General features: G+C 27.2%; 3 protein-coding genes and 1 long non-coding RNA gene across 8 annotated transcripts; 2 read left to right on the forward strand and 2 right to left on the reverse strand.

Moving 5' to 3' along the window:
* The first annotated feature begins 63 nt into the window (after positions 1-63).
* Nf-ya (nuclear factor Y-box A) lies at positions 64-3,958 on the forward strand. 4 transcript variants are annotated; one of them, XM_074254096.1, is made up of 8 exons: positions 64-414; positions 1,049-1,161; positions 1,525-1,720; positions 1,817-1,944; positions 2,140-2,313; positions 2,393-2,484; positions 2,556-2,637; positions 2,749-3,958. In XM_074254096.1, the coding sequence occupies exons 2-8, from the start codon at positions 1,060-1,062 to the stop codon at positions 2,812-2,814; spliced, it is 840 nt and encodes a 279-aa protein (XP_074110197.1). In that variant the 5' UTR covers positions 64-414; positions 1,049-1,059; the 3' UTR covers positions 2,815-3,958. The 4 variants fall into 4 exon arrangements, with proteins under 4 accessions (XP_074110197.1, XP_074110199.1, XP_074110198.1 ...); XM_074254098.1 differs by having other exon boundaries at positions 71-414; positions 1,525-1,714; positions 1,817-1,926; XM_074254097.1 differs by having other exon boundaries at positions 85-414; positions 1,817-1,926.
* A 788-nt stretch (positions 3,959-4,746) lies between these two features.
* On the reverse strand, positions 4,747-6,902 carry LOC141534634 (uncharacterized). The gene is made up of 4 exons (XM_074254101.1): positions 6,155-6,902; positions 5,885-6,077; positions 5,486-5,817; positions 4,747-4,956 (listed from the first exon to the last, which is right to left on the reverse strand). Exons 2-4 carry the CDS (start codon positions 6,073-6,075, stop codon positions 4,799-4,801), a joined length of 681 nt encoding a protein of 226 aa, XP_074110202.1. The 5' UTR covers positions 6,076-6,077; positions 6,155-6,902; the 3' UTR covers positions 4,747-4,798.
* A 2,868-nt stretch (positions 6,903-9,770) lies between these two features.
* On the forward strand, positions 9,771-14,572 carry LOC141534954 (uncharacterized). 2 transcript variants are annotated; one of them, XM_074254615.1, is made up of 3 exons: positions 9,771-10,029; positions 13,635-13,713; positions 14,127-14,572. In XM_074254615.1, the coding sequence occupies exons 1-3, from the start codon at positions 9,942-9,944 to the stop codon at positions 14,287-14,289; spliced, it is 330 nt and encodes a 109-aa protein (XP_074110716.1). In that variant the 5' UTR covers positions 9,771-9,941; the 3' UTR covers positions 14,290-14,572. The 2 variants fall into 2 exon arrangements, with proteins under 2 accessions (XP_074110716.1, XP_074110718.1); XM_074254617.1 differs by having other exon boundaries at positions 14,154-14,572.
* LOC141534955 (uncharacterized) lies at positions 13,735-14,509 on the reverse strand. The gene is made up of 3 exons (XR_012480514.1): positions 14,380-14,509; positions 14,091-14,295; positions 13,735-14,012 (listed from the first exon to the last, which is right to left on the reverse strand). It is a non-coding gene; the product is annotated as an uncharacterized LOC141534955 (long non-coding RNA).
* Positions 14,573-21,442: the final 6,870 nt, after the last annotated feature.

The raw sequence follows: 21,442 nt of genomic DNA on the forward strand, positions 1-21,442 counted from the left end.
AATTATTAAATTAATTTTAATTAAATAATAAATAATCAGTAAATTTATTTTTATTAAAATAAATAAATAAATAAAAATGATTAAATTAATTTTCATAAAAAAGCGGTAAAAAAGTGGATGTAGATGTCGCTGTATAAAAGCCGAAAGCATGCGTCTCCTCGAGCAGAGTAGCATGTATATCCAGTGAATTCAGTCCGTGTGTGTTGAATAGTTTGCTAACTAAAGAGTCGCGATTGGCCATAGGTATAAGTTTACGGAGGGGCATCGACCCGTCTTGCATCAGCTTGGCATCGTACTGGCAGATTCCCCCCTTCAGTGCCACCAATACACAAGGGCCGAGGACTCGCTATCGCCGACCATTGGTCCTCAATTTGCCGACCAATCATTGGGAAAGTGCCCACGAAAATATCCAATGTAAGTTCACAAATTATCGAACACTCGTATATACCACTAAGCGCGGGCTAAGTGATCACGTTGTCACACAATTCATTAATTTATTATTTTTAATAATTTTACCAGCACTTAATACCGTTCGACTGTTTGTTTAAAGTGTGTTTATAACCAGTACGCGTCACTTAATCCATAAAATGCCCGACAACCGCCAGCCATTTTTATTCGTACTCGCATCAGCTTGCTTTTACTCATACACGCAATTACATATGCATACAATTATGCATTACCAACAATATTCATCAATTATTTATTTTCACAACCTCAAAATTTTTTCTTTTTTATTTTATTTATTTTTTTACAAGTGTCACTTGATCAGCTGGGCCCGCCAGTTCTACTAATTAAATGTGTTTATTTATTTATTAAAAAAGTATGAAAAATAACGCGAGTTTAGAACATATCAAGATGACGTGTATTTCTGAGAACTTCAACACAGGTGTTGCCTCGTCAACAATGCGGTTAATTAATATAAAAAACGAGGTGAATTTACCTCAATAATTATTTTATTTTTGCCGTCTCCCTTTTGTTATTATTTATTTTAAATAAATATAGTGAAGATCTATTTATTCAGTCTGACAAATTTATTTTGCATTTTTAGATAGTACAAAGATGGATCAGCTGACAGAGGGGCAAGCTGTTATGGTTGGAGGTGGCGGGACTGTTCAAGTTGTACAAATGGGCCAGGGTGGTCAAGCAATGATGCTTCCTCAGGTAAAAAAAAATATTCTATGTAATTTTAGATCAAAAATTTAATTTATAGACACTTTATAATTTTTTAGAATTAATTATTAAAAAAAAAAATTGTGAAAATTAATTTCGCTGATATTTAATAATTTTTATAATTTTTGTAACAAATAAATTATAAAAAAAATTGACATTTAGAAATTAAAAAAAAAAATTAAAAATACAATTTTTTAAAAAGCATTTTTTTGTTGAATAAAATTAAAAATGATCTGCTAATTATACTGTCATAAAAATCTACTAATTTTAATGTCATAAAAAATTCCACAAGTAAAAATTATAAATATAATTATTTAGAGCTAATTTATTTATTAAAAAAAAATTATTCATCAGGCAATTCAAGTTGCTGGACCTAATGGACAGATCCAAGTCCTACCAATGTCGTCTCTGGCTGGAGGAGGCCAACAATTAGTGATACAACAGCAACCACAAACACCCCAGATTATCCAGACACCTGATGGACAGACTTATATTTACCAGCCTGTTCAACTTGACAACCAAGTTCAGCAAACTCAACAAACCGGTAACTGTCCGTAGCTTTTATTTTTTTTTTTTTTTTTATAAAATAATTAATTATTTATTTATTAGAGCTGATTTTAACTGACGATTTAACTTTTTGATTTAGTCATCATCAATGGAAACCTGATGCAAATAGCGGGGACGTCGCAAGCAGCAGCTGCTGCCGCATCTCCGTCGCCGGTCCAGCAAATCTCGAGTCCTACATCGGCAACTCAGGCAGGAAATATTGTCATGGTGATTTGATATGTCTCTTACACTTGATTAGTCATTATATATATTTTTTTATACTGGCTAGTAGTGATAGAGCAACAGAAAATTACAATCAATCTTTTATATAGTAAAATGCTTGTGTTGTAATTTTTAATTTAGTTTTAGTTATTTTTATTTTTTAGGGCGATTTTTTTTTTTATAATAGTTTCGTTTGTGCAGATGGTGCCTGGCAATGGAGGACAAACACAATTCCAAAGAGTAGCGTTACCCAACGCCGAGTTTCTTGAAGAGGAACCGCTTTATGTTAACGCTAAGCAGTACAGGAGAATTTTAAAGCGAAGACAAGCTCGCGCTAAACTTGAAGCCGAGGGAAAAATTCCTAAAGAAAGACCTGTAAGTACATGATTTTAATTTTTAATTATTTTTATACAATAATAATTATAAAAATATTAAATTAATTATTCATTAATAGAAATATCTCCACGAGTCTCGACATAGACACGCTATGAACAGGATTCGCGGTGAAGGTGGACGTTTCCACTCTGGTCAGGTAAAAAAAAGAAAGTAAGTTGAGTAATTAATTATTTTATTATTATTAAATAATAATAAAATTAATTATTTGATATTTTAAATAGTTTAAATTCAATGAGATCAATGCCATTGGCAACAAACGCAAATCATCATCACGATAATATGACATCGACAATCATCATTGAAGTAATTATTTCAAATAGAAATGATTAATTTTATGCTTATTTAATCTAAATTAATAATCCTTTCATTTATTATTACTACAACTGTTTTATTTATTTATTTATTTTTTTTCAGAGCGCGAGAGGCACGGCCCTTCCAGATATGATCTCGGATAGCGGGATAGTGACAGAGGGACACTGAATATTTACGATAAAATAAATATTTATGTATAATATATAAGTAAGCCAAAAATACGGGCGGTATTAACGAGGCGGTTTGTGAAAATTAGGATAAATTAAAACTTATGGTCTAAATTGTTTTTAAAACAAATAAATTAATGTAAATATGTGGTTTGCAAAGTTGCTAGGTTCTATTTATATAAAAAAAAATTCTGTTTATAACTGAGAGACATAACATTGATAGGCACTGTGACTTTAATGTGAATGCATTGTAATTTGTAAGTGTATATTTAAACTATTTTTCATTTTTATTTTTAATAGTTCAAATTTTGTTAATTTACTAGATGAAAATAACCGAAGGATTGATGCAATTTAGTAGATTTAGTAATTATAAATTATTATAAATAGAATTTTGGTTCAATTTATACAGTTTTATTTAAACGTCGCATCTTGCCATGACAAGCATACTTTTTTTTTATTATTTTCTTGGTTTTTGTTTTTGTGAGAGCTAGTTTTTTTTTTTTTTTTTTTTTTTTTATCAAAAATAAATGCGATGTTTAAGTGATAGTATACATACGTACAATGTAAAATAATTTTTCTCTGATAATCAAACTAGGCTAAGAGTTCTTTGTGGTAAAAAGTACATTACTAAAAGTCACTTTAAAAAATTTTTACCAGTCTCACTTATCACCGCTGCGTATTCCGAGTCACCGGTACTAAAGAAAAATAAATGTATTTTTTTTTAATAATATTTTGTTAATTGATTAAAACAAAAGTTTCATTTGTACTAACGTGACTCGAAGAATTTCTCTTTCTTTTAAATTTGGCCGTAAATTATCCATCGGTTTTTCAATGACTGGACGCTTTCGCGCCCATTCAAATCCATTTAAATTACAACAATCACGATATGAACTTTTGTAAATCGTTTCCGGAACAGTCCAATCATCTGACAGAGTTAATTTTGAATTACTTTTTATTTGAGGGTACAACGAACAGAAATCATATTGATAAATTGTTTTCACAGGTATTTTAACTTGCTCAATAGTACTTTTCAATGTGTTTAAAGATAACTAAATAATAATTAATTAATTAAGAGTGTAAATAAAAAAATTATAGCTTTTAATATTGAATTAAAAGATATAAATAAATTTGTAAATAATTTCTTATATTTGTTTTATATAAAATTTACCTTTTCAGATTTTAGAAAATTTTCTTCCATACATTTTTTATTTTTTCTTTTAGATATTTTTTTAGGCCGATAATCTTTGCTGTAAGTCGTCAAAAAATCTCTAGTTTCATCTTCTATTTCTAACAACATTTTTTGAATACTATTTCAGCTGCAGTTCGTCCAAAAGTGTCTTGATAAACTGAAAGTGAGCGCTTTAAAAATCTTCCTCTCAGGCACCCGAAAACTAAATGAAAAATTTATAAATTTTTTTTTTTAAATGATTAATGAAAATAAAAATAATTACCTCTTTTAGCTGTTGAAGGAACTGCTAAATTTATTTCATCGATGGGATCAAAATACAAGTCACTCAAGTATCGCTTGTATTCACTATCAAATTCTCTAACCCCGTCAGTCTCAAAATTAATTTTGCTAAAATTATCTCGACAATTGTAAGCAACCTGATAACTACTTTTTAGCCGGTCTAAAAAAATTTTATCCACCAACGCTTGAGATTCTTCATCATTGAGCTTCCACTGCGCGGCGATCCTGGGGTCTAATTGTTTTTCATCGTTCGTAACCGAGAAACAATCATGAGGAACAAACCTGAGCAATAAAAATTTATTTAAAATTTTTTATCCTTCACTTTTCATTTTTTTAAATTACTTTTCCACTTTTTTCTGAGCCCGCTTGATGAAATTTAGCTTGTACTCCGACTGCAAGACACCGGACTCGGTCATATTTACAGAAAATTGGTTAGAAAAAAAATTGGTAAGTCATTTGTTTTTTAAAATTTTTATTTTTATTTTTTATTCAATACTAATGAGTTTATTTTTCAGATTCAGAGATTTTGATCACCCCAGCGTCTTCTGGAAGACAAACAAGGCTCGAGATGCTGCTGGTAGTGCTTCAAATTGCTCAACCCGAGCTTGCTGATGGTGTCCATGTACTCCGAGCGTCCTGTGAATGGCTTGTTCCACATGTTGAACACTTCAGGAACTGGAATATTAATTACAATTAGAAAAAAAAAATGTTTTTATAGACATCTAAGAATTTTTTAACTATAGCCAGGATTTTTGCTTTAATTTTTAAAATAACAATTAATAATTAATAGTGTTGTATGTAAAAATTGTAAGACATTTTTTTTTAAAGAAATTGTATTTTCTACAACTTTTGTTTTAAATTTTTTTTTATACGACCAATATTTTCACTGTAATATTAAATATTTAAGCCATTAATTTTGAGATTAAGGGAAAAATCTTGGAACTATTTATTACAATGAAATTGTACTGAAAAAAATATAACAAAAAATTCTACGAGAAGAAATTAAAAAAAATTAATAAAATTTTTATTGGAAGGAAAAAAAAATTTTTTTTTTAATCTATATTTTCTATATTTTCACCAATAGTCAATTTATGATGATAAGTATTTAGGCTGCATTCGATTTCTAGATACATCTATTATTAATTTTAAAAATTCCAATAAATTTCAGATATCTTTAATTTAAGTATTATAAATTGTCAAGTACCTCGTTTGAAATTAATCGGCTTGGCCGGTTGAATAGCTGGAGTATCATGAGAACTGTATCGAAACCTCGTAGGATCCCTGTAAGCTTCCCGAAGTTCCAAAGTATCAGGTTCGATAGGGAACCCGACTGGAGCATCAACTGCTGCCATTAATGACCTGTAATCTGTTAGAGGTGCGTCTTTTCGCTGATGAGAAATTTGGTAGACACTTTTCATCACTTGTTCATCATTTTTCGAGTTTTCCAGCATGTTGGACACCAATTTAGTTATTTCGCGGTTTACTTTAACGACGTTGTTGCAGAGGTGATGTTCAATTCCCATTAACTCTTTATATCTGCAATATAAATTCAGCATAAATTACCATTAAAAATTTACTGTTTTAATGCTTTTTATTTATATACCTGGTTAACTCAGTATCAATTTTGTGGTAATTACATTTACATTCGTCTGGATCTATCCGAGGAAGATATAAATTTGAATTTCTATAAATATTTTCAGGTGGTTGACTCGGAATTGCCAGCAGCGGTCTTTGGTACGGCCATTTAAACGCATTGCTATTCGTAGTTGTAAATGTGTTCAGCAAATCAGACATCGCTAAATAATTAATTAGATATCAAATATTAATTGTAACATTAACAAAAATTTGAAGAATTAATAATTAAAATAATTACCGATTTATTGGAATTACAGGACACACAGGTGGAATTAATTCAATGCTAGAAGTCCCGATAGATCGTTTTTGGCACTTATTATCAAAAAAGCCTTTTAAAAATTTAATTACTCCGTCTTTGGTGGTTATTATAAAAAATACCACGAATCTGTACAGCATGTAATGAAAAATTGCGTTCACGAAAGTTAAACCAATTCTTGTAAGCGTTGTTTCAATTGCCATTATATTTTTTATATTTTTTATTTTAATAATTACTTGGAAATTTTAATTAATTTATTTTTTTTATCAATTTTTTGTCATGTCAGTGGAAAAATTTAGTTTGAAACAAAACAGGATCAATAAAATAAATTGGCTTATTTTTATTGAAGGGGTTTTATTGATTGAAATAAATTAATTGATTAATAAAGTTAATTTTTTTATTTATTTCTCGGTTATTGATATTTATTTTTATCTGAGAAATTTTATTGGTTTTATTTCAGGAAGAAATATTGAGTGATAGTGACGGTAGTCTTCTAAATAAAATTCCATTGCATTTAAATTATTCAAAACTATCGATTTATTCCCACTTGGAAATTTTAAATTAAAATCCTGGATAATTATAAATACCTACGTAATAGTATAAAAGCCGATTAAACGTCAACGAGCATCGGAATTGAAATAATGTAGGATAAAAATAAGTTTTTTTTTATTGATTCTAGTTTCAGGTAGTTCATTAGACCCAGTACAGGAGCTCATTGAAATCGGACACACCAGACGTCACATGAATGCCAATTATATTTCGAGGTCAAATTTCATGGTCCTTTGGATCAGGTCTTGTTTCACTGGAACACGCTAATTCTCTTGTGGGAATTTTAATTTATAAACATTTTAATTTTTTTTTTTTTTTATTTTTGGCTAATTTATTTAACATATTAAAAGTGAAATTTAATTTTTCCGGATTGAGGAAATAATTGACGAAGTTTAGGTGGATTATTAATGATTAATTATTGTTTAGTGTAATATTATATAAAAGTTTTAATTTTATAGGAAACTTTTAAATGCAAAGCAAAGTAAATATTGATAAGATGTTTGTACTCTTGATGGAAACTCTTTCCTATATATATGCATTGGAACTTCTAGAGTCTCTTTTATACAAAAAGATTCGCAATTAATGTCCTTGCTATTCTTAAACTTTAATAATATAAGAATACTTACAAATTCTTTTTATTTATTTCTTCCCACATTTATTATTATTATTATTATTATTATTATTATTTTTATTGTTAAAATAATTATTTTTATTTTAACTTTTCTAATTTTATAAAATTTTACATTAATTTAATTTTAAAAATAATAATAATAATAAATTTTATAATATTTTAGAAAAAAATTTTGTATTAATAAAATTTTTATTATATTTATTGTTATAAAATTTTGAAAATAGCTTAATTATATTCCGTATTGTTGTATAATATAATTATAATTATGTCAAACTGTGACATAAATTTAGAGAAATAATAAAAAATAAAATCATAAAAAAGCTAATAATTAAAACAAGACAATAATTATAAACACCCACACAATAATTTCAAGGGCTAATTTAAATGAAGATCAAAAACAAAAGTAAAATTCAGTGATATTGTGACGTCAAAGCAACTTGTTGCGCGACCTTGATGCTTGTAGGATGGGTTAAAATCTATAAGAAAAAAAAAAAATTATGAGGGAAAAGTATAATAACGTTAAATAAAAATCATAAATAAAGTTCGGCTAATAAAATAAAATTATTTCTGGACAGAAACTTTGGTCTACTTTCGTACTTCTCAATTTATCGGCTCATTAATAATACCAAAAATAGTTACTGCAAGGAAGAAAAATATATTTATTATGTATAAATATCGTTAATGATGAAAAAAAATAATAAATGAACCCTGATATTTGTGTCATTGAATTTATCCGACAATGGATGGTTATAGTTATACAATCCGGTGGTATATATAACACATATAGTAGTTGACATTTCTATTTTAGTGGATGTATTGTCAGGGAAGTAATTTATTTGGGCATAAATCTTCTTATCCCGAATTATCCCCAAATAACAAGACACTGAGAGTATCATTTCAAAAGTTATAATACTTATCGTTGATAAAATTCTCACGTATCAATTTTTTTATTGGGATTCTATCGTAAAAGCCAATATTTTATGAGGTTTTATTCAATCACTGTTCAGATGTACGTCATTGACCATGAGGGTACTTTTTTATTTCACTAGCTCTCCCTTCACTTTAACCACGACGTGATTTAACAACTTTTTTCGGCTTTTGTCAGCCCACGGCAAAGTGTGAGCTTTAGAATGCCGGGAAAACAAACAATTATTTTGCGAACAAATTCCCAATCTACACTGTGTACACATCCTTTGAATATTTTTTTAATAAAAAAAAATATCGAAGGCCTTTTATTCGAATTCGTGCTTTTGTTTTTTCAAAGTTAATTATCTTTTCTTTGTAAAAAAATTTTTCTATGCAAATTATTTTTATCAAAACATTAAAACTAAATTGAGAATTATATCAGAGTATTCAAATTTAACCTTTATTTTTTTAATTTTGGTTCAAGGGTTTAAGATACGGTAAAATTGACAGGACTTTTTTTGCAGAAAATTTTCTCCTCTTCAAGAAAGATTCCTTACAATTTTTTCGTATCTTCAATATTTTAGCCACCAGCAGCACTTTGAACTTTTGAAAACTATGGATGAATTTTATAACTTCATTTTTGAAATTTAAATTCAAATTTTTGAGAAAAAAAGAGAGATAGGATAAAATTTACGGAAACATTTTTTTTTGTACATTGATAGAAGGATCATATAAAAAAAATCATTTCTTAATGTTTAAAAAATATTTCTCAGTATTTAAAAAATATTTCTTAAATACTAAGAATTCCTTCTATCAGTTTAGATAATAAATTTTTCTACAAAAAAATTCTGACATAATTTTTTTATTTTTTCAATATTTGACCCAAAATTAAAAATCAAAAATTATAAAAATAAATTTTTAATAATTTCACTAAATTTTTTCTTGCAATAAAATTAAATAAAAAAATAACCCATAAACTTTTTTCATTAAATTAATCCAAGCAGTTTCACTGAAAGAAAATCTTTCGAATAAAAATAAATTAGTGTGGATAAAAAAAAAGTACTCAGGTAATGCATAAAAATGACAGTAGAGTACCAGTTGCATTGCAACCAGTTGCTGAGGGTGTTGTTGAATGAAAATGAAAAGCGATGGCTCGGAAATAATTCGTGGGTGAGTTTTGAGCCAAGTATCAAGTACTGAAACTTTTTCAAATCCAGTACTTGCGCTGATATGGTTTTAAGAGTTGGATCCCTTTCTATTCCGCCTGATCCACCCTACAGTATATCTATTTCTATATCTTATACCAAGAGTAAGCTCATAGAGTAAGTAAACCCCTTGAACAACAAAACCCTGTACGCTGATAAGACACCGGCATGGTATGGCAAATTCTCGACATTTTTCGCCCCCGCTCTTGTCCTCCGGCATGCACCCCGCGTCCGACGATGCGGCCACGCCTCTCCGGTCTATATAAGGGTCGTCATCTCGACGGAGACTCACTTGCACCCCGTACGATCTCGCGGTAGCGACTCGCTATCTTCTTTCGCTCCCATCGATTCAATTTTTCAAATTTTTTTCATTAAAATTGGAAATATATTTTTACTTTATTTCACTCGAGGCTATTTTTATTATTTTCTGAAAAAAAAGTGCTCAGCGGATTTTATAAAAAAAGTTTAAAAAATCGCAATGGCTCAAAAAATAAGTATTCTCTGTCTTCTCTTCATTTTATGTGTCTTGGCCATTGGAGCCAATGCTGGACCGTATTTTGAGGAAGGTAAGTCTATTTTTTTTTTTAATCTAAAAAAAGTGGAATTTTTCCAGAAAAAATTTTTTATTTGCATCAAAAGTGCTTCAGTTTTTATTCAATTATTTCTTCTTCAATGTGATTAATTAAAATTTTATTTATTGAATTTTTAATAAAAAAAAAATTATTTTTAAAAATTGCATTCAATTTTTGGTGAAAAAATTTAACAAAAAAAAAAACTTGAATGTAAACAATAAAATTAAAAAAGTTTTCTTCTTTTGAAAAATATAATCCGTAATTTATTCATTTAAAAATAATTTCCGCATAAAATTACAAACTTTAAATTATTCATGTAATTTTAAAAGCGGCTTAACTAGATGAAGATGATTTAAAAGTTATCCAAACTAAAAATTTGCAATGTAAAATATAATTTACAAAAGGTGTAACAATTTTTTTTCTGCTAAAATCGTGTGTTGTATGCAAATTTAATGTTGAAGAAAACTTTTTAGCTGAGTTAGCAGTAGATTATATACGTGTGTGGTCAAACAAGACCATAAATAGCGGGCAGCTTTTCTATCCCTTAAATTTAGCTCCAGAGTTTATTTGCAAAGTTAGCTTTTGTTTACATTAGTTTGGTTTAACTCTTGACTTGTGACTTGTGACCGACGCTGTGGATTTAAACTTCTATAAAATACGCCGGGGCAACAGTAATATTACTCGTCAATCCTCGCTTTGACTCGCCCACGTAATTAAATCATTTGTGTTTCGAATTATAATAATAATTATCAACGTCCAGCTTCAAACTTTGATTAACAATCACTTGAACTTTGTGTTTCAATGTTTTTGAATAAAATGAATAATCACTCGCGGGTTAATCTAATTAAAATTCATCCGAACTTTTGCTTTAATTATTTTCGGCCTTTATTAGATTATTTGACATTAAGTTTTAATCTCCTTTATCATTGATAGTTAAAAGCTGGATTTTTAAATAAAATAATTCAGTCATTTTATCAGACAAATTCATTTAATCCTTTTTAATGATTAATTATCGTTAAATTCTGTCAATATCATTTATAAACTCGGCGATTGAGTATTTTAAGGTATTAAATTTCGAATTATTAATTTTTTATTTAATAATTAAAAAAAATAAATTTTCCATTTACTTACTCAAAATTTTTTTATTATTTATCAATTAATATGGCGGGAAAAAAATTCTTTATCGCCTAAATAATAATTTATTTTTATTTTTAACAGAATTTCATTTTTCTAACTACATTTAAAATAAATTTTAAATAAAAAATTTATCATTAGTATTATTAAATTAAGTAAAGTGATAATAAAAATAAAATTATCTTTTTTAAATGTTAAATTTTTTCAATAAAATTTTTGTCACTTTCTTAATTAATTTTTTATGAGATTAAATAATATCTCGCTTTTTTTACTACTAAGAAACATTTTATGGTTATTAAGAAAAAAGCCGATATCGAGAATCTTCATAAAAGTGTTTTTATCTTTTTTAATTCATGCGGAATATTGGCAGCGGACTTTTTCACAAAGTAATTTTACAACGCGGAGATGCGTGACAAATCGTAATAAACTTCCAGGAAAAAAAATTTTTTTTCTCTATGTATCAGCCTAGTACAATAATTAAGTAATTATAATTATAATTATTATTCTCTCAATTTTTTAGTACTCAATAAAAAAAATGTTAACACAATTTTTTTATTTTTGTCTCATCTCCATATTTCCGCAAATTTTGTTACCTCTGTAGTTAAACTTGCGTTGAATATTTGCTCGGATTTGCATATGCAGACATTCAGCGATATTTAATTAGCATAATTTGTTATTTATTAGTGGGAAAAAGACGTTTGTGCCTCGGAATAATTAAAACTCTAAAACAAAGAGATAGTCAAAACAATCTGAAGAGAAACTGGGGTAAAAAACTATAAAAGATAATGCTGTTAAGGGAAGGGAGTGCTTTTATTGTTGTGATAACAAACTTGACCTTTTGTTTTTATCTTCGAGACCTAATTTTTCCAACAAATGGTGCCATCAAGTGGACACTATTCCAAATGGAATGATCAACATTCCAGAGATATTTTCAGAAATATTACTCACTTATTTATTTTTATCGTTAATCATTCACACTTGATTTTTCCGACGCATCCATTTGATCGCTTGCATTCTTTTCGATCAAAGGCTTCTTCTTTTTCTTAGTCATTCCCTTTTCTAAGGAATCAATCATTAATTTTATTAATTTTTTTATCATTTGTCATTTTTTTCAATAAAATAAATTAATTTTTTCTGAAGAAAAAAATTAAATTATTTTTTGACTTTTTTTTTTTTTAATTAAAATTTTTTTCGTCCTTCGGAATGAAACGAACTTTTCCCTTGTGGTTGGTAATTTTTTTTTAGCAAATAAAAGTTTAAACCACGCATGACCTTGTGTTGGGAAAAACTCGTTAGCAAACTCATGAAACTCTAATGTGAAATAAAAATAAAAAGGGAATTTATGTAAATAATAAATATTAAAAAAGTTAATTTTATTTATTCCCTCAATGAGTAAATGTTGCACTCCCATTCACGTTAAATTAAACCGAGCGAAATGTTTGAAATTAAAAATTTATTTCGCGTGAATTTAAATATACTTGTGTATATATTTACTCGGGACAAGTAGAGTGAAAAACAATTGGCTGATTTAATCTCACCAGACCCTCGAAAAAAAAAAAAAAAAATATTTTACTCCTATCGTGACATAATACCTGAATAAAGGTTTATTTTGATTATTTCTTTGTACATTTATCTCTTGGAATTCACGCAATATTTGCTGGAAGTAACCTGATATATATAGCTTGTTGTTGTAACAAATAATGTGTACTTTGTTTAATCCAAAAAGCTTTTTCACATTATTATACTTATATATGATATAAATGATCATGACACTCTTCAAAAGATAAACATGTTTTACGTGTTTAAATTTTTAATTCTTTTAAAGTTATGATTTATATTTATTTTTATTATTATTACAACAATTACAAGATAAAATTATAAAAAAAAATTTTTTTTTAATAAATTTAAAGTAGAATTTATTATAAAATATTTTATTTCAAGAAATCTTTTTATTAAAAAAATTGAAAAACAAATTTTTTATAATTTAAGAGTGAAAAATTTTTAAAATAATTTAAATCAAAATTTTTATGGAAAAAAATTTTAATTAAAAGTACAATTTAAAATTCAAGATAAAAATTTTGAATTAAAAATTTTTTTATAAAATTGATAGAAAATAGCAAACAATAATAAATGATTCACATGGTTACATAACATAATTTGTTTTTCTTAGCAATGTTAATTAAGAGCACATTAATGGTATATATTTATTACTAAAGCAACATCAGTGACCTTAATTGGATCTCGGATAGAATGATAACTTTAATTCATAAAATATGACTAATGGAATAAGGTACAAGAAAAAGATATTCCGTTTATTCGCGTGGGCCGTAACCCGTAATCCAACAAAGTACCTATTCTTCTTCTATTTTGAAAACTTTTGATTAATCTCTTGATTAAACTCGATCAATTCCTAAAATTACTATTGCAATTCCTCTGGTAATTCCTTTACAAATAACCTGTTACAGAGATGGATGGTATTCCCGTGGACGGTTCGGATTACTCCGATAACACCCTGGAAGATATAATGCGCGCGGCACAGCAAAAGTGAGTATATTTATTCCACAATATCCTCATTTTAAATACTCAAAATTCCAAAACAAATATCATTATTTTTCCTCTCCCTTTAAATTCTCAGCAATTTTTTTCTAAATATGTAATTAATAAATTACAAAAAGTAATTTTAAAATTACAAAAAAAAAATAAAATGTCATCTCTAAAGTAAATAAACGACAAAACATGAAATAATAAATGTCAGTAATAAAACTAAAAGTAAAAAATCTAATTTAGATGTTGGGGAGAATTTAAAAACCCTGGCACTGAATAACAGCATGGCTTATCACTCACTAAAAAATAAATCTTAAATGTCAAAAAATTAAGAAGATAAAATAAAAAAAAATATTTTTTTATTTAACAACCCTCACGACATATTTTATCTCGACTTCCTTAATCTCGAGTAGACGTTCTCCGTATATGTATGTCTTCAGACGAGGCTGCGTCCGACGAGACGGAAACTGCGACCACAGACCCAACGACTGCTGCTACAGCTCCTCCTGCAGGTGCAATCTCTGGGGGTCAAATTGCCGCTGCCAGCGCGTCGGTCTCTTCCAGAAATGGGGATAAATCAACCTGGCGATCCCGATACATTATTATTACTATTATTAACACTGAAAATAATAATAATAACGTTACTTTTAAAGCATAAGCACTCACTATCGACTTCGAGGTCTTCAAGCTCTTATATTAAGCTTTTCTCGCTCTCGATTGATCGCTGATTTTTTATTTATATAAAATCCCGCTCAATCTAAAAAAACAGGACTAGAAATTTTTATCTATTTATTTTTATTATTATTATTAAAAATAAACTGAAGTCTCTACTGGAAAAATAAATACTACTTAAAATAAATTTTTATTTTTCAAGATTATTTATTTTTTTTTTTTAATGATAATAATTATTATTTATGATGAAATGATGATTGTAGCTAATACACAACGAAAATCCTTTGCTCGGTCAGGATTGTTTATTTGCATGCTAATTACACAAGTATATATTTACTGAATAATATTTATTTAAATCTCGGTGGAGGTGAGACTATTTATTGTACTGAAAATTTTATTCAAAAATATTTACTATATATAAATATATAAATATATATTCTTTATCAATGTTCTCTATTTAATTATTCGTATATATGCTAATAAATATTTAAAATTTAAATTTATTCCTCGTCACTCGTTTGAAAAAAAAAAAAAAAAAAAAAAATATATAATTAAAATTTAAATCAAAATTTTTAAGAAATAAAATATATGAAAAATTATTGAAAAAAAAAAAAATATATAAAGCTATTTATTAATTGAAGATTTATCCAGCCACTTTTTCAATTAAATTATAGCTTTGAAAATAATTTATAAAAATTAAATCGAGTTACGAGGAAAAAAAAATAAATATGTTACCTCGAGATTCGTCAATAATTTTAGACGACGAGATTAATCCTACCTAAGGCCTAAAAAATGTATTTATTTATGATTATTTTAACCATGTAATGATGTAACTAAAAATTATAAAAAATGATTAATTTATAAATGTAAAAACTGACTTAATATATTTATATTAGAATAATTAAACGATTTTGATGAACCATGGTATGGACTTGTGTGTATGCATTTAACAGATATGCACGTCTGGTATAAAATCAATGTTGCGCGGGAGTTAACTGTTACGAGAGCTAGAGAATTAAAGTTTGTAAAAATAGATATTTATATGTACCAACGATAAAAGCATTTAATACGGACCTGAGGATACAGATCGAATTGATGGAAAGATAAACAATTATAAATATACCTCTTTATGTACTGTACTACGTACCTACGTAAATACTAATAATAATGATAATGATTGTAATTATTGTTATAGTCATATATATATATATATATATATATATATATATATATATATATATATATATATATATATATATATATATATATAAATAAATAAATAAATAAATAAAACTATATATTAACTTACAGTAACAAAAAATGGATATATTATTGTATTATTATATTATAAATGTTATATTATTATCTTTGAAGGTGGATGTACACGTAATGTCTTATGAAAATATATAAAATTCATTCAAATTGATCAGACTATTTTTTTTTCACTTATTTTTAATTTTATCTATATTATTAAGAGATTAATTTAACATTTATTGTGTTAAATTAATACAAAAGTGTTAAATTTTTTACATAAAAATTTTTAACACAAAATTTTTTGACGCATTGACGCAAAATTTTTTACTGCGTAATTTTCTATAAAAGTAAATTATACTGATTTAAGTTTTTTTGAAGTAAACTGACAGCTGGAAGCTTAAAAAAAAAAATTAGCGAAGTGAATAGTCAAAGTGCTTTTAAAGTAATGATTTGTATTTTTCTCAAGAGATTTAATTCTGAATAAAAGTTCTTTTTTATAATTTTATATATTTTTTTTTAGTAATAGCCAGTTTTTTTTTAAGTTTTTTAAGCATTTGTTCGTTCTTAAAATTTTTTTTTTTTCAAAATTTGTTCATTAAAAAATTTATATTTGATCCTGTAATAAGGAAATTATTTTTTTAAATAAAAAAAGTCTAATATTTTAAATAAAATATTTGTTAATTATTAATAAAAAAAAATGATCTACAAACTTTTCAATAAAGAAATAATTAAATAATTTAATACTTTGTGATTTACGATTTGAAATAATATATCACCAATTTGTGTTATACTTGATTGGTATTATCATTATAATTATACCCGACGACCCAAATAAACTCGACCATAAATTTTCCGCTAATTAATATGACACCATTAATTAACATCAAAGGTTAGCTGGAGCGCGCGAAATTGATAAATTGAGTCTGAGAATTGAAAGCAGATACAATCAGAAGATCCTCGACGGGAAACGATCTGATAAATGGCGTAACAAGGTAAAAAATAACAAAACAATACGAACAGTAAAAAAAAAAAAGCTCCGGAGCTTATTCGGTTCGCGCAATATTACATTATTTACGGCACAGAGTGACTCTAAACTGGACGTAGGTCGACGCCGCGGGGTTAACGTGGTTAACCTCCCGAAGAGCCGGAGTACAGAGGAGAGCGTCACGTGTAAAGATCGAGATCTCAAGAGTTACGTACCCGTTACGACATATCATACGGCTTGCAGCCCGAGGCGACCGTTTGCATAGATGAGCACACGCGATCCTTACACTCAATCACCAAAGCTACTTCCTTGTTCCCTCACTTTTAATTGGGTCTCGCTCTTCTTCAGACAGCTTCGAGTAATTATCCTAAAAAATCGCCTCTGAGGTAGGTTTATCTTTCGGGTATCGAAAAGAGGGAGCTAAGCTTTCCTATTTTTCGTTGTCAATTTTTAATTTAGAGCTTCGGACAAGTATACGAATTTTTTTAGAGAGAAAAATTTGTTTGCTCAAATCAAAAAATAAATTTTTTATCAAAGTTTAGATTTTACTAATTTATTTTTAAAATTTCAAAAAATATTTTTTATATTTTTAAAGTATAATATTGTATATAAAAAAATTAAATATTTATTGGACATACTTAAAAGCGTCGAAGCTTTAATTTCTCGTGCTGTAACTCTAAAATTTATAAATCAATTTAATTGAAATTGTTCTCAATATTGTTATCAAAAAAATTCAAGATTTATTGTAAATAAATTACTTTTTTAAAATAAAAAAAATAGTAAAAAATTTGCCATTTTTTTAGAGCTTACTTTATTTTTATTTTTATACTTATTTTATTGAAAATAAATTTAGTTGTCACTTTACAATTGTTTTAATTTTCTTTAACAAATAAATTATAGCAAAAAAAAAATGGACTTGTAGAAATTTAAGTAAATTAAAAATGCAATTTTTTTAAAATAATTTTTAGAACAAATTTTTTTGTTAAAGCTAACTTTAATGTCATTTATTCTATTATTTTAAAAGTTTCTCTTAAAAAAAAATTCGCTAATATCATTATTTTATATCATCGATAAAAAATGACTAATTTTGGGCCGTCTGAAGAGAATATCTTTTTATAAAAAATTAAAAATAGTAATTGTAGTAAAAATAAAAAATTGCACGGGCTTATTTTAAATTTTATTAAAAAAAAAAAAAAAATAAAACTTTTAGTTTGACAAGGAAGTCACTGAATAAACAATGCAAACGACATGTTAATAAACAAAACTATCTACTGAAATTTGTCGAGGTGTGTCACTCAAAGTTAGGCGTGTTTAAACAATAACGGAGCGTGTGTTTGCATTGTCTTAAACTCAAATACAAGAACAGGAAGACGCTATTATTTTTGGCAGTATTTAAATTGATGGCTTCTGTCTCGGTTAAGTGTCATGAATAATTTACAATTATTATTATTGTTGTGAATTTACTGGAGATGAATCACCCAGCAACTGCACCGCGGACACTTGCCCAGATCTGAGATCCCGGATCGCTCTAGTCTACTTGGTACAGCAAAAAGTCTAAGAAAAAAGGATTGAAGCTGAATGTCAGAGGAATAACACGGACAAATCTTGTCAGAAGAGCAGAGGTCACTGCAGGTTCGACGACTCTAACGCTCGGTTCCACGACAAATAAATCACCCGGCAAAAGGACTGTCAGTTACAGGCGACATGCTTTGTTCGATCAAATCTAATATGTGATTTTTATTTTATTTTTTTCAAGTACAAAAAACTATTTTAAAAAAAAAAAGTAACAAAAGCGGAATATGCCGGTGACAAAAAACTTAAAAAGAACCATAAATAAAATTATGTCGTACAAAATAATAGCGGTGCATTTCGTCGTAAAATGGGACCTAGAATTTTTATGGCAATTTGTTGCTTTTTCACGTACATCATATCAGTTTTTTATGAAGTAACGGTGACTCGTAATGAAAAAAGTTCACATGACAATCGTAGGCGGTATCTCAGGCCTTAGATTAGCTGCATGTCACTTACACTTTTGTTAATAACATACGTTAATATTTCATTTAGATATAAAAATAAACATTAATACGGGAAGTGGGCTAAGGACTTTTTTTTACTTGTAATTATTTTACAAGGGCGTTCTCATATTTTTTTTATTACAGCTATTTAAGCGAGACAGTAGTTCGAACTTTCAATTTTACATTTTCTTTGGATGTAAATTAATTCCAGGCTTAAACAGTGGATTTCACTTATTCCCGATCAAAGTTTTAATTTCCGATTATTAAATCATAAAAAAGTCTTATTGAAAGTAATCGTTTGTTTGTTAACCTTCCGGAATCGATTCGATACAAAAAAAAAATTTTGCAACGAAAGCAATTTCAGTGAAGTATTTTATCTTACAGAAAAGTTTCAAAAACGTCAATTGCGTGTCTAATAAAAAAAGTGAGAGAGAAGAGAGCATAGAATGGCTATGATCAATCTCTAGCACGTATTATCAGAGCAATTTGTTGAGTATGCCACTCAAGTTTACTTTAAATTACAAGCGGTACTCTTCAAGAGTAATAGAACTAATATAAAGTGTACTTTATTTCAAAACGTCACTTAATTTTTTTTAAATAATTTATTTTTAATAAATATTTTTTTGTTTCAATAATTTCTTTTAATAATTTTTTTAAATAATTTATTTTTAATAAATTTTTTTTTTAATAATTTTTTTTAAATAATTTGCTTCAATAATTTATTTAAAATAATTTTTTGAATTAATTTCTTTTAATGATTTTTTTGAATAATTTCTTTTAAAAAATAAACTGTTATTAAAAACAAATTGTGTATCAAAAAATCAACTTATAAAATTAAAAAATAACTTTTTATAACAACTAATTCTTCATTAAAAACTGTAATTCGCGAATTTATTTAAATCTTCACTCATTACTAGTGATCAGTACAGAAAGAAGCTGAAGATACACTCGAGATGCGAGATCCGAGTTTAGTTATTATGTTATATATGGTACGCGTTGCGTAATAAACGGTTACGAGATGACGGTACCGGGGAGACGCTAGTAACCTTGAAAACTTGTCGTTAAATATCGCGTACACACATAGTGAATAAATATGTAGACCCGTCGATGTATGCTGTAGAATATGACCAGAGATAGGAGATAGAATATAATATGAGAAGCAACGTTGCGCTCATATAAGCTTGCCTCTCTATTCCCTTCACTCACTCTGACCCTGTCTTACTGAAATTCTATGGATTTTATTAATTTATTTTCTTTGTAGTTGTTGTTATTGTTGACTGTGACGTCGAAAGTACGGACATTGTTCATTGACACAAAATTTTTTGAAAGTTTTCGTTTGTCGGCGATATTTTTTCGTTGATTCATCTCTGTTATAAATAATAAACTCTTTATACTTGATTATTATTTATAAAGTTGTTGATTATTACTAAGATAGCTTGAAAAATATTTTATTATAAATGAAAAAAAAAATATTACTAAAACTTCAACAGTTTGAAGGTCAGTTTTATTCAAAGCTAGACCTAATAAAAAATACAGGTTTAGTTTGGTGATGTTTTTTTTAGCCCATGGGTTTTTCCCAAAGTTATGGGTTTGTCCAATAATAATAATAATTATAATAACAGTGCTACAGAAGACGCACCTGGCTGATAGTATATTATTATTATTAGGTTGTTTGAATAATTTATAAGCATGTGTTTTAATCGATAAAGATTCAGGAAAAGCTACAATAATAACAATAAATTAAAAAAAAATTAATAATTATATCAGACTGTTAAAATGTAATTCTTTATTTTGAAATTCTGGCTTAAGGATCAAAGATATGGTAAAATTGATAAGGACTTTTTTTGTAGAAAATTTTCCTCTCTTATCTCGTATGATTTTTTGTATTTTTAATATTTTAGCCACTAGCAGCACTTTAAACTTTTGAAAACTACAGATAAATTGTATAACTTAATTTTTGAACTTTAAGTTCAATTTCTGGAGAAAAGAATAGACATAGGATAAAATTGACAAGGACTTTTTTTCTGTAGAAAATGAAATTTTCTATAAAAAAAATTTGATGTAATTTTTTTCGTATCTTCAATATTTGATCTAGAATTTTGAATTAAAAATCATCCAAAATTTGAGTAAATAAACTAGTTTTTATTGAATAATAATATTCTTTCAAGAAAAATTATTATTATTTTTATTATTATACATATTTACTTAATTTGGATATATATATATATATATATATATATATATATATATATATATATATATATATATATATATATATATATATTTGTTCTACTTAAAACTCGATGTTATTTGTATGTATATTTAGTGTAAATATTTTTTAAAAAATAAAAAAAGTGTGAAATTAAATTTTAAGCATAAAAATTGAATTTCAATAGAAAAAAGTATCGATTGATGTAAATAGAATAAATGAAACTTCTATACAATAATTTAGGAGTAAATTAAAAGGCGGTTCTAAATATTAAGGTAAGTGTCGATGTATAAAGATAAATAAAATAGATAATATATAAGAGCATAAAAGAAGTAAGTAAAGGTGTGTACTTGTGTTTCTCGTACAAGAGCGAGAAAGTTTAATATATAATGTAATAAGTTTACTCTACTCGTAGTATTATATCGGAGTTACGAGTAGCTGAGTATGAGTACTTTGTACGAGTATGAGTTTGGCCGCCGCGGAGTTAACTGCTGTCGAAGAGACCGCTCCTCAGTGTAGCTCAACGCGCAGACTCGCGAACACGCGTCCGGTTCCAAATTCCGTCCCAGTACGCAGGTACAAACATTATTCAAT

The sequence above is a fragment of the Cotesia typhae genome, unplaced genomic scaffold (assembly GCF_013202065.1).
Source record: "Cotesia typhae breed Kobodo isofemale line unplaced genomic scaffold, CoteBio_Ctyphae scaffold_13, whole genome shotgun sequence".
Taxonomy (NCBI): domain Eukaryota; kingdom Metazoa; phylum Arthropoda; class Insecta; order Hymenoptera; family Braconidae; genus Cotesia; species Cotesia typhae.

Bases quoted from the DNA above. Each gene is read 5' to 3' on its own strand.
- Nf-ya (XM_074254096.1), top strand. From the start codon at position 1,060: ATGGATCAGCTGACAGAGGGGCAAGCTGTTATGGTTGGAGGTGGCGGG. The intron at 1,721-1,816 runs GTCCGTAGCTTT...TTTTTGATTTAG, and splicing joins AACTCAACAAACCGGTAACT to TCATCATCAATGGAAACCTG. The intron at 2,485-2,555 runs GTAAGTTGAGTA...TATTTTAAATAG, and splicing joins GGTCAGGTAAAAAAAAGAAA to TTTAAATTCAATGAGATCAA.
- LOC141534634 (XM_074254101.1), bottom strand. From the start codon at position 6,075: ATGTCTGATTTGCTGAACACATTTACAACTACGAATAGCAATGCGTTT. The intron at 5,818-5,884 runs GTATATAAATAA...TTTATATTGCAG, and splicing joins ATTGATACTGAGTTAACCAG to ATATAAAGAGTTAATGGGAA. The intron at 4,957-5,485 runs GTACTTGACAAT...TTAATATTCCAG, and splicing joins GCCGATTAATTTCAAACGAG to TTCCTGAAGTGTTCAACATG.
- LOC141534954 (XM_074254615.1), top strand. From the start codon at position 9,942: ATGGCTCAAAAAATAAGTATTCTCTGTCTTCTCTTCATTTTATGTGTC. The intron at 10,030-13,634 runs GTAAGTCTATTT...AACCTGTTACAG, and splicing joins TGGACCGTATTTTGAGGAAG to AGATGGATGGTATTCCCGTG. The intron at 13,714-14,126 runs GTGAGTATATTT...AATCTCGAGTAG, and splicing joins ATGCGCGCGGCACAGCAAAA to ACGTTCTCCGTATATGTATG.